General features: G+C 37.0%; 1 protein-coding gene across 1 annotated transcript in view; it reads right to left on the bottom strand.

The window, feature by feature from the left end:
* Positions 1-8,372: 8,372 nt before the first annotated feature.
* gucy1a2 (guanylate cyclase 1, soluble, alpha 2) overlaps positions 8,373-13,551 on the bottom strand; it is a 33,789-nt gene continuing 28,610 nt past the window's right edge. Inside the window, exons 8-9 of the mRNA XM_058634714.1 lie at positions 11,118-11,272; positions 8,373-10,971 (exon numbers count right to left, since the gene is read on the bottom strand). Of these exons, the coding sequence (XP_058490697.1) occupies positions 10,752-10,971; positions 11,118-11,272 (375 nt within the window). The 3' untranslated portion in view covers positions 8,373-10,751. The remainder of the gene's footprint in view (positions 10,972-11,117; positions 11,273-13,551) is intronic.

The following is a 13,551-nucleotide window of genomic DNA, read 5'->3' on the forward strand; positions in this document are numbered from 1 at the left end:
TAGTATGTGGTCCAAAATTACACCAAAAAGTCATACTATAGTATGTCGTCCAAAATGACACATAAAAAAGTCATACTATAGTATGTCGTCCAAAATGACACCAAAAAGTCATACCATAGTATGTCTTCCAAAATGACACCAAAAAGTCGTACTATAGTATGTCGTCCAAAATCACCCAAAAAAGTCATACTATAGTATGTCTTCCAAAATGATACCAAAAAGTCATACTATAGTATGTCGTCCAAAATCACTCAAAAAAGTCATACTATAGTATGTCGTCCAAAATGACACCAAAAAGTCATACGATAGTATGTCGTCCAAAATCACCCAAAAAGTCATACTATAGTATGTCGTCCAAAATGACACCAAAAAGTCATACCATAGTATGTCTTCCAAAATGACACCAAAAAGTCATACTATAGTATGTCGTCCAAAATCACCCAAAAAAGTCATACTATAGTATGTCTTCCAAAATGATACCAAAAAGTCATACTATAGTATGTCGTCCAAAATCACTCAAAAAAGTCATACTATAGTATGTCGTCCAACATGACACCAAAAAGTCATACTAAAGTATGTCGTCCAAAATCACTCAAAAAAGTCATACTATAGTATGTCTTCCAAAATGACACCAAAAGGTCATACTATTGTATGTCGTCCAAAATTACCCAAAAAAGTCATACTATAGTATGTCGTCCAAAATGACACCAAAAAGTCATACCATAGTATGTCTTCCAAAATGACACCAAAAAGTCATACTATAGTATGTCGTCCAAAATCACCCAAAAAAGTCATACTATAGTATGTCGTCCAAAATGACACCAAAAAGTCATACTATAGTATGTCGTCCAAAATCACCCAAAAAGTCATACTATAGTATGTCGTCCAAAATGACACCAAAAAGTCATACTAAAGTATGTCGTCCAAAATCACTCAAAAAAGTCATACTATAGTATGTCTTCCAAAATGACACCAAAAGGTCATACTATTGTATGTCGTCCAAAATTACCCAAAAAAGTCATACTATAGTATGTCGTCCAAAATGACACCAAAAAGTCATACTATTGTATGTCGTCCAAAATGACACCAAAAAGTCATACTATAGTATGTCTTCCAAAATCACCCAAAAAAGTCATACTATAGTATGTCTTCCAAAATGACACCAAAAAGTCATACCATAGTATGTCTTCCAAAATGACACCAAAAAGTCATACTATAGTATGTCGTCCAAAATCACCCAAAAAAGTCATACTATAGTATGTCTTCCAAAATGATACCAAAAAGTCATACTATAGTATGTCGTCCAAAATCACTCAAAAAAGTCATACTATAGTATGTCGTCCAAAATGACACCAAAAAGTCATACTATAGTATGTCGTCCAAAATCACCCAAAAAGTCATACTATAGTATGTCGTCCAAAATGACACCAAAAAGTCATACTAAAGTATGTCGTCCAAAATCACTCAAAAAAGTCATACTATAGTATGTCTTCCAAAATGACACCAAAAGGTCATACTATTGTATGTCGTCCAAAATGACACCAAAAAGTCATACTATTGTATGTCGTCCAAAATGACACCAAAAAGTCATACTATAGTATGTCTTCCAAAATGACACCAAAAAGTCATACTATAGTATGTCGTCCAAAATCACCCAAAAAAGTCATACTATAGTATGTCGTCCAAAATGACACCAAAAAGTCATACTATTGTATGTCGTCCAAAATGACACATAAAAAAGTCATACTATAGTATGTCGTCCAAAATGACAACAAAAGTCATACTATAGTATGTCGTCCAAAATGACACATAAAAAAGTCATACTATAGTATGTCTTCCAAAATGACACCAAAAAGTCATATTATAGTATGTCGTCCAAAATCACCCAAAAAAGTCATACTATAGTATGTCGTCCAAAATCACTCAAAAAAGTCATACTATAGTATGTCGTCCAAAATGACACCAAAAAGTCATACTATAGTATGTCGTCCAAAATTACACCAAAAAGTCATACTATAGTATGTCGTCCAAAATCACTCAAAAAAGTCATACTATAGTATGTGGTCCAAAATTACACCAAAGTCATACTATAGTATGTCGTCCAAAATGACACCAAAAAGTCATACTATGGTATGTCTTCCAAAATGACACCAAAAAGTCATACTATAGTATGTCGTCCAAAATCACCCAAAAAAGTCATACTATAGTATGTTGTCCAAAATGACACCAAAAAGTCATACTAAAGTATGTCGTCCAAAATCACCCAAAAAAATCATACTATAGTATGTCGTCCAAAATGACACCAAAAAGTCCTACTATAGTATGTCGTCCAAAATCACTCAAAAAAGTCATACTATAGTTTGTCTTCCAAAATGACACCAAAAAGTCATACTATAGTATGTCGTACAAAATCACCCAAAAAAGTCATACTATAGTATGTAGTCCAAAATGACACCAAAAAGTCATACTATAGTATGTCGTCCAAAATCACCCAAAAAAATCATACTATAGTATGTCGTCCAAAATGACACCAAAAAGTAATACTATAGTTTGTCGTCCAAAATCACTCAAAAAAGTCATATAGTTTGTCGTCCAAAATCACTCAAAAAAGTCATACTATAGTATGTCTTCCAAAATGACCAAAAAAGTCATAGTATAGTATGTCGTCCAAAATCACTCAAAAAATCATACTGTAGTATGTCGTCCAAAATGACACCAAAAAGTCATACTATAGTATGTCGTCAAAAATCACTCAAAAAAGTCATACTATAGTATGTCGTCCAAAATTACACCAAAAAGTCATAGTATAGTATGTCGTCAAAAATCACCCAAAAAAGTCATACTATAGTATGTCGTCCAAAATTACACCAAAAAGTCATAGTATAGTATGTCGTCAAAAATCACCCAAAAAAGTCATACTATAGTATGTCGTCCAAAATCACCCAAAAAAGTCATACTATAGTATGTCGTCCAAAATGACACCAAAAAGTCATACTATAGTATGTCGTCCAAAATGACACCAAAAACTCCTACTATAGTATGTCGTCCAAAATGACACCAAAAAGTCATACTATAGTATGTCTTCCAAAATGACACCAAAAAGTCATACTATAGTATGTCGTCCAAAATTACCCAAAAAAGTCATACTATAGTATGTCGTCCAAAATGACACCAAAAAGTCATACTATAGTATGTCATCAAAAATCACTCAAAAAAGTCATACTATAGTATGTCGTCCAAAATGACAACAAAAGTCATACTATAGTATGTCGTCCAAAATGACACATAAAAAAGTCATACTATAGTATGTCGTCCAAAATGACACCAAAAAGTCATACTATAGTATGTCGTCCAAAATGACACCGAAAAGTCATACTATAGTATGTCATCAAAAATCACTCAAAAAAGTCATACTATAGTATGTCGTCCAAAATGACACCAAAAAGTCATACTATAGTATGTCGTCCAAAATCACTCAAAAAAGTCATACTATAGTATGTCGTCCAAAATCACTCAAAAAAGTCATACTATAGTATGTCGTCCAAAATCACTCAAAAAAGTCATACTATAGTATGTCTTCCAAAATGACACCAAAAAAGTCATACTATAGTATGTCGTCCAAAATGACACCAAAAAGTCATACTATTGTATGTCGTCCAAAATGACAACAAAAGTCATACTATAGTATGTCGTCCAAAATGACACATAAAAAAGTCATACTATAGTATGTCATCCAAAATGACACCAAAAAGTCATACTATAGTATGTCTTCCAAAATGACACCAAAAAGTCATACTATAGTATGTCGTCCAAAATCACCCAAAAAAATCATATTATAGTATGTCGTCCAAAATGACACCAAAAAGTCATACTATAGTATGTCGTCCAAAATCACTCAAAAAAGTCATACGATAGTATGTCTTCCAAAATGATACCAAAAAGTCATACTATTGTATGTCGTCCAAAATGACAACAAAAGTCATACTATAGTATGTCGTCCAAAATGACACCAAAAAGTCATACGATAGTATGTCGTCCAAAATCACTCAAAAAAGTCATACTATAGTATGTCGTCCAAAATCACCCAAAAAATCATACTATAGTATGTCGTCCAAAATGACACTTAAAAGTCATACAATAGTATGTGGTCCAAAATGACACCAAAAAGTCATACTATAGTATGTCGTCCAAAATGACACCAAAAAGTCATACTATAGTATGTCGTCCAAAATTACACCAAAAAGTCATACTATAGTATGTCGTCCAAAATCACTCAAAAAAGTCATACTATAGTATGTCTTCCAAAATGACACCAAAAAGTCATACTATTGTATGTCGTCCAAAATGACAACAAAGGTCATACTATAGTACGTCGTCCAAAATGACACATAAAGAAGTCATACTATAGTATGTCGTCCAAAATGAAACCAAAAAGTCATACTATAGTATGTCGTCCAAAATGACACCAAAAAGTCATACTATAGTATGTCGTCCAAAATCACTCAAAAAAGTCATACTATAGTATGTCGTCCAAAATCACTCAAAAAAGTCATACTATAGTATGTCTTCCAAAATGATACCAAAAAGTCATACTATTGTATGTCGTCCAAAATGACACCAAAAAGTCATACTATAGTATGTCATCAAAAATCACTCAAAAAAGTCATACTATAGTATGTCGTCCAAAATGACACCAAAAACTCCTACTATAGTATGTCGTCCAAAATGACACCAAAAAGTCATACTATAGTATTTCGTCCAAAATGACACCAAAAAGTCATACTATAGTATGTCTTCCAAAATGACACCAAAAAGTCATACTATAGTATGTCGTCCAAAATCACCCAAAAAAGTCATACTATAGTATGTCTTCCAAAATGACACCAAAAAGTCATACTAACACAATAATAACCACACCCTGTGATCTCCAATGCTGTCTAAAGCTTTTGATCTCCATGAGGACTACCGTTCCTGACAAGGTCAGTGCCAGAAAAGGTGTTGAACATGTTAGGTATAGATGAATTGGAAAGTGAGTTTTAGCTGGTACTCACTTTTTGCTTTTTTTGCTTTGCTTATTTTGACTTTTTGAGGGTTAACTTCACATTACTTCACTCTCATGAGACACTTAGTTGTGATGGTTAAGGGAGTGCATTATGTCTTTGAGTGTCCTCACTATGAATGCAAAACAAACGTGTGTGTGTGTGTGAGAGAGAGAGAGAGAGAGAGTTCAGCTGTGTATTGTGGATGGTTCCTGTGTAATATTCAAACCTCCCATACACAATTCAAGTAATGGAGGTATATTTCCATGCATGGAAGGTGTGATAGGCTAAAAGATACTGGGAGGAAAGATGGATGGAGAGATAGAGGAAAACTGTCATTGAACATTTCCCAGGATTCTGCCTTAAGTCTTATTTGACTGTTAATGGCAAAATCCCTGCTTGTTACCACAGTTAACATGGCAACCAGTTAAATTTTGCACAGTGCATGCAGACAGTAAATTGTCAACACAGTTTGAAAGCATCCTTGTACAGATTGGTTCCCTGAAAATACCAAGTACACAGTTTGTTGTGTGGCTTGCATCATTTGCTTTACACTGACTGAACATCAGTGTTGTTTTTGTTTGTTTGTTTTTTTTTCAAACTGTCTCAGTTACAAGAAACAAAAAGTATTCATTTTAATGCATGAATGTGTGTCATTGTTTGAGAGAAGAGGAGCTCTGTGATGAAGGCAGAATTGTGGACAGAAAATACTGGAAACCTCTGCTGTTTGGAGAGAAGTGAGTGACAAACCTACAGGTATTCAGCAGTGAAGTGATCACCACCACCAATTATCACGTGCCGTAGAAACGTGGCAACACAAGATGGAGGCCTTCTAAGGCTACAAAAAACAAATTGTTTTTGTTTTAATGCAATTCAACACATTCATACTAGTATATCTCTGGGTAATATATTACATTTTTTGTTACATACTGGAACCTTGAAACAAAACAGAATGGGGGACACACTGTGAGACAGCAGGTAAGTCACCAGATAAGTAATTGAACTGGAGGAGGGGAACATAATAAACCTAAATCATGATATGCAGATATAGATCAAGAGCCATCCACTCTGGAGCCATTTCATTAATTAATCTGCCGTTGTAAGACCTGTAGATGTCGGGATATCTTCTCTCAGCACTGCCTGTGTCTCAGTGTGATCGACACACACTTCACACATATATGAATTCACAGAAGAGCAAGTACAGCTAGGATTAAAAAAACTTTTTATACACACACACATGCATAATAAGAGCCACAGTCTTTTCTTCCTTATGAAAGATACTTAAGTGTTTTTATTTACATCATATAAGACAGAAGATGTGCCCTTAATGTCAGTCAGAATCCAACAGCTGTCACTGAGCCTCTTCCACAGGGTTCATATCCAGGGTCAGCTCTCCCTGTTCATAACGTGACATCAAAGTACAAAACAATGACCCGATTTTTGACATTATGACATTATTCTGTGGTGAGATCCCAGTTTATAATCATGATCATTGTCATTCATGTTTGAGAAGAGACTTTTTCCATATGGGCCCCATATGGATGAATGTTTACAGAGTGAAGATCAATGGAGGGATGTGCATCCTTTAGGGAGGTTTGTTTTACGACCCTGGACATGAATAACAACAATAAAGCATGTTTGTTTCTGCTGTTGAAACCAGGCAAATGTTTCCCATCACTTTACACCCACTGTGCTGTCGCTCAGTGGGGAAGTTGATCTTGGCAACTAGACAGCTTTTAACAATGTTCTGGGAAAAATACAACCAAATATGAAGTTCAGTAAAAATGACCGCGTCGTGCTCATTTAGTATAATTAAGAAATAATAAGAATAATTTAAAATGTGATGAAAAATTACAACAATGTCAATGAAAATATGCAATTTTTTCTTCTTCTACTTTTTTTTTTTTTTTTTTTTTTTAAAAAGGACACTACATGAAAGTGGCAGGGTTTTGTTGGACACTAGACCAGCCTGATTCTAAATGTCACATAATACACAAACATAATGCAGTGGTCAAAACAAAGTAGTGGTGTGAATTATACCCAAGAAATCTAGTATATCAATGTATTACAATTTCCATAATACAGTTGCAGTATATTAAATAGATCTAAATTATACAAATTTGTTTGACACACACGCACACAGGTTTCTGGAGTTATGAATGTGTTTGCTTTTGTCTCACTGGACATCAACAAACTGGACACAGCTTGGACAGAATAGCTTGGTTGTATTGCTGCTGTGACTGTGATGTGAGCCTATGTATTAGTAAGTCGTGCACTGCAGTGTAACCCCTACCTGCAACACTTCCGCAGCAGTAAGACTTAAAATATCTGACCAAATATCTAATATTCTGCCAGGGATTTACTCACTTGAAGACATGAGTGTTGGACACAGGTCTACGTGGGCATTAAAGCTGGTGTCGCGTCCTTAATTTAGCCTTGATGCAGGATTCAACCATTGCTGAAGTTGAGTGTAAATGACACTTGCACTACACTCATGCCACAATAGTTTTATTAGGTACACATTAACGCATGGGCAGAGTCTAGAAAGGTGTCATGATGACAGTCAAAGACCAATTCACTATGTGAAATCAGGCCTTGGTAAAACCTGCCTCAGGCTCAATAACACAACTGTCAAATACACTTAAGACTCTTCTTTACAAGGACCTCGAGGAAATTCAGTCCTTTTTACTGTTAGATAGAAGCCAAAAGTGGTGTCCATGCATTTTTTTTTTTTTTTTTACCTGCGGTGGATTTAACATGCTTTTTATGTGAATTATTAACCAATGTATTCAAATAGGTTTTCAATGGCAGTCAAACAAAGCAGTCATGGCGATCGCTGTTAACACAGTAACCTCAGTTGGGCATCATTAACGGGCACTTCCTCACCATTTTTTTCAGTTACACAAATCTAATCTTGTCTACTTGGTTCAGAGAGTGGGGCGCATGTGGATGTTCACACCTTAACTATGAGCCTACGTTGCAGTGCATCATCCACAAGTCATGACATTTTTGCTACTTGTCTTGTTTCTGCCTCTAAAACTAAACTGCAGCTTAAGACACATCATTAATGCATTTATATTGATGTTGCAGGTGGTTGCTGCAGAATCTTGTTATCTTAAAATAGCACGAAATGTAAATGTTTTGGTTTCAGGAGCTGTTCTGACCGTGGTCCTAAATGTGGGCATTAAGCTGCTTTAAGTGTATGTTGTTTCTAAACTTTATACATACACAAGATTTTAATTATTACTGTAGCAGCCAAAATACATTGTACATACATATATATATATATATATATATATATATATATATATATATATATATATATATATATACATATATATATATAAATCAGTTTACGCTGGGCATAAGATGTCATGGTTGACTCGTTACTACACACTTTCCTTTCGTTTGACTGATTCATGTTTTTGACGAGTTCATTCTTAATTATATACAACATACTGAGAGCCCACTTTAAGTCATAAGGAACAAAGGTTGGATAAAATATTTATGTTTATTGTCAGCATGGATGGGTGTCAGGCATATCTCTCTCAAAAATATATTTGTGTTTTCTTTGTTAGCAAAATTATCTATTTTCATTGCCGTCAGTGTCTTTACAGAAACATGCGGGAAATGTGTTGATGCAACTGCTGTCAGAGTTTAGAAAAAAATACATTTAAATGAATTTGTTGAATCGATAGTGAACCCAGACAATGGCAGCTACACAGAAATCTATTTCTATTTTCCCTTTCTCCAATCCTTTTCAACAATATGGCACATTACTTGTTTTGCTGGCGTGAGTCTCACTAAGTTGGCACAATGCTATGTTATGTTTGAGGACTGAAAAGTCTCTTCACTGCAACAGGAGATAGTGACACGACAAACACCTTTCCCCCATTTCACACTGTCAAAAGTGCATTTTGCTGTTTTGAGAATCAAGTACAAAGAGTTTAGTTGACTTAAGCTCTTACAGGTAGAACCACTTTGGGGACCTTCATTTGACAGTATAAACATTTCAGTCAACAAGTGTGTTATTACATGTACAACAAAGTCTTCTAAAATAGGGTGGATATTTGAATGTTTTATGAAGAACAATGGCAGGAATGAAATGTAAGTTAGATGAAGTCATTACTTCAACTAACTGAATGTTAAAATCAAAAATCAAAAACATCAACTTCAACTCACCGTGTCCCCTCTGTATTCTTTCCTGACATCTACTTTCCCATGTGTGGGTTATCGAGCTACACTTCAGTATTTCGAAGGCCTGAGATTCACTGATTCACTGATTGAATCCCTTTCTTATCCACCAGCAAACTAGTAGAGATTTGAATTTGAATCCTGCTGTAACACAATATTGTATGTGTTCAAATCTATGTGGTAGGAAACAATGCAATCATAAAGGATAACATGTGCAAATTTGAACCACGTAACGTGCGCATACTGTGACTGTGTCTACATATGGTAATAGTACTATATTATTAGTACTATATTGTGTGTATTACTGGTAGAACTAGACACAAACAGATGAATAGAATTTCAAATATTTGAGGTCTTTTAGGAGCACTAGATTTATTCTTGCCAACCGATCATGACTCACATAAACTTTGGCACATCATAGTTTGTATATCAGTGTAGCTACTAACACAGAAATGTCACATAACGTCAAACAAATGGAAATAAAAGACATTGAGGTAAAAATAAGTGCTCCTTATGTTTTGTCATTTGTGACCCGTCAAATATTTAAAATGAATCCATCTTGCGTTTGTCCCGATTGGAGCAGTAAAAAGGCACTGAGCAGGGAATACTTTTCAGTCCTAAACACGTCACCTGCAATGAAATGGCTGCATTGTGGTCGGTTAAATATTTTCCTGTGAGTTAAACGCAGACAAGGCTCGGTCAGCTTCGTGTTTTTGCCATTTTTTTTTGATGACCCCTTTTCAAAACTCTCTCGGTATTTATCACTCGTCTTTCTCCATCCTGAAAAACTGGTCCTGGGTAGACAAATGACGACTGGAACAAGCTGCGAACGTTACAAGTGTGTTTAGTAAAGCATGGCATGATTTGGGGTAAAGTTAGACGGGGAGTCAGGGATGACGTAGAGTTCTTCAACAGCGGTCTTCCTCGTACTGATGATGCACAGCAGACATTTGTGTCAATGTTTACATCTTCCAAAAGTTTAAATGTTATTCTTCAGCATGATTTGCTCTATTTGCGGCGTTGAGTGCAACACTAGTCATGAAAATAGTCTCTCCCCAGGGTTTCTCATTGCTTTGTTTCCCTTAGAACCAGGTCAGGGGACTAGTTTGGAGAAAAGGACCACGCGGGGAGAGAGATATGGGCATCAGGTATGGAACTAAGGAATCCAGTGAGATTTAGAGTTTGCTATTTAGGTTTCTCCACTAATCAGTGTATTTCCTTGGGGAAGGGTCCACGTGAGACTAGACTTGATGTTACCGACATCTTCTTTCAGCCGTGTCTCCCTCACAAGAGATGAGGGAATTATTGTTCTTTTTTTTTTTAAAACCTCTAATGAGTGTATTTTTTGAAGGTTGATTCACACAGGCCCTGACACAGGCCTGAATCCATGTTTTCACATAATGAATTTGCATATCCAAAAGATCTGAATTATAGGTTCACTGTTCGTTGCCCGTTTCCAACTCAAGCCTCTCTCACATCACACATGAACGTATGTGCATCCTAGTCTGTGTCTGAGACCTACAAACTTGTTTCTCTGAGAAACATGGTCCCAATGCTGTAGGAGACTTTCCTCATAGAGGCTGGGGGAGCAGAGCGTGAGCTGGTCAACGAGGCGTGACTGTGAGATGTCCCCGCCTCGAGGAAGTAGCACGTTCCTGGAATCTCTTTGGGAAAATTGTCGGGGAGCTCTAGTCGTGACCGAGGGACAAATGAAAAAGAACGGTCGTCCTTCAGCAACCTGTGGAGGAGAGGAGAGGAGAGGAGAGGAGAGGAGAGGAGAGGAGAGGAGAGGAGAGGAGAGGAGATTGTAAGGTCTGTGCACAAAACCAAATACTTACAGTTTCTTTGTGTACAACTGTACATATTCATGCTGTTGATACTTACTGGTACGTTGTGGGACTGACGTTGATACACCTCGGATGGCTCCCTGATTCAAACTTGCTGGCCAGAGTCACGTTGTTACCAAACAAGCAATAACGGGGCATTTTAACCCCGACCACGCCGGCGAGCACAGAGCCCGTGTGGATACCTATCCTTAGCTAGGAAACAAAAGGAGGAGGAGGAGGAGGAGGAGGAAGGTGATGGTAGAAAAGATAGAGGGGAGGTAAAGAAGTTATAGCGTTAACAACATATGCAGGATACTTATTGTTTCATTCATATTTCTTCTTTTTCACACTTTTGTTTGTGTAGGCTGCTTGATGGAGTCATGAAAAAAATGACAATGAACAACAGAATTAAAAAAAAAATGTCAAAAAAAGGTTATTTCCTTTGTTACACCATGAGAGGAAAATAAATGTCTTGGAATTATAGGAAGTATATGTTAAGTGGGGCAGCCAAGCGGGAAGGGAACTTGGCTTGTGAATGAAGGGTTGACGGTTCGAGTTCTCCCCAGGTCAAGGGCAGGGTTACCCCTGAGCAAGGTGCTCATTGTTAATGGGGCACTCTGAATTAACCCCATCCACAGAGATACCATGAATGGGAGAGTTGTGTCAGGAAGGGCATTTGGTGTAAAAATCTTCCTACCTATTTTCCTCATTTTTTTGAATTAAGCAATTGCAAAGCCTTTCTGACAGACCATATCAAGAACATTATTAGTTGAAAATCCGGAGAAGTCGCCGTAGTCATCTCTCAGTGTAAGCTTTTAATCGTGTGTGGCATTGAATCTTCTGTATCTGCAAGCACATCTGTGGTTTGTGCATGAAGTTAATCCAACCTGTCATCTCTGGTGACTAACCTTTGCCACAATAACAAACCTGACTTCTTTGTGAATGTCAATGAATTACATCACCTCGCTGAACTGATGACAATCATTCCTGCGTTGCTCGTCCTGTAGCACATGTACTGTTGAGCGATATACAGTTTATCTCCACTTGGGAACAGGTTATCTATCACATACACAGTCCACACGTATACATGTCCTAACACACGCGCGCTAATGGAACCCAGTAGATTTCCAAAGATCTACTTGAGCATCTCATCACCTCGGTAACCAAAGCCACTATGTGCATGCCAGCACACTGTAAGGTAGTCATGGCAACAACAGGCGATGGGGGTAGTGAGGTAGAAAGAACACAGATAGACAGGAAGACAGAGAAAGGAAGACAATGGAAAAGGAGAGACAAGGTAAGGGGGGGGGGGGCAAAAAAAATTAATCATTAAATAAATAATCTGATGGCAAAAGCTCCACATCATTAGAGAGGTAAAGAAATTTGGAGAGACAGGAAGCAAGAGGGAGAACAGGCCTGCACTGTAGGTGAACGAGTGTGACCTATTTTTCAGCTCAGCTGCTTACAGATGGTCATACTCTTGTCTGCCTCTACAACAGACAATCACTCACAGACATACAAACAAATCTGTGTCCAGCACCCACTCTCCTCTTTATTCCTTAGTCTCAAAACACAGACACAGTGAGACTCATGCGCTCTTCCCCTCCTCCCCGCTATGAGTCAGCATCCACAGCACATGGTTATCGACGAGCCAATGAGCGAGTGGCAGAGACAACTAATCACATTCTAGCCTCTGGCCAAACTGACAGGAGGAGACATAGATGGAGATGTAGTGAGACAAAGAGAGGAGAGAGTTGTGTGTGAGTCAGCACCGTCTCACACATGTAGGTGCCAGTTTATTAGGTACGCCCAGGTAAAACTAAGGCAGTCTAAATACAACAACCCGGCAAACAAAGCATTACACGTGTCCTCCATGATCCCTGAGACCACATAACGAAATCAATTATGGGATGGCTATCTGAAGGACTGAAGGATACATTTGAATCAACACATTTGATTACATAATGATAATAAATATTGAAAATAAAGTCACTGTGTTGATATTCTTGATATTCCTCAAAAAGGAAAGGAAAATGCACAAATTGTGCATAAACTGCACAAGCCCACATGAACAGGCATAATTCAGTCCTGTAAAAACAATATTTAACTATTATACTGCAGTGTTTAGACCCGAGCATTTATAGAAGATACTATAGTTTCACTATGTATATTGTGAGGAAACCCGCTATGAACTTTAGCAATATAGCGGTTTCTGAAAGCTGAGATGTTGCACGTCAAAGCCAACATGCAGGTATCACGGTCATGTCAGGATGCCGGTGAATAAGAGTTTTAGTCACCAGAGAGGAAAGAGTTAAATATCTTTTATGGTGTTCATGTACAACACCAGATAACAAAACCTTTAGTTTTTCTTTATTTAACAGTGTTTTAACGTGCAGTAAATGCTAAATAACTGCCAGATAGTGAAAGTTATTCTGGGGAAATGAGTTACAGGACATTTTCTGGTCCTTTTTATGATTAAAATAAGCAAAGGT

This window comes from Solea solea, chromosome 7 (genome assembly GCF_958295425.1).
Source record: "Solea solea chromosome 7, fSolSol10.1, whole genome shotgun sequence".
In the NCBI taxonomy this organism is placed as follows: Eukaryota; Metazoa; Chordata; class Actinopteri; order Pleuronectiformes; family Soleidae; genus Solea; species Solea solea.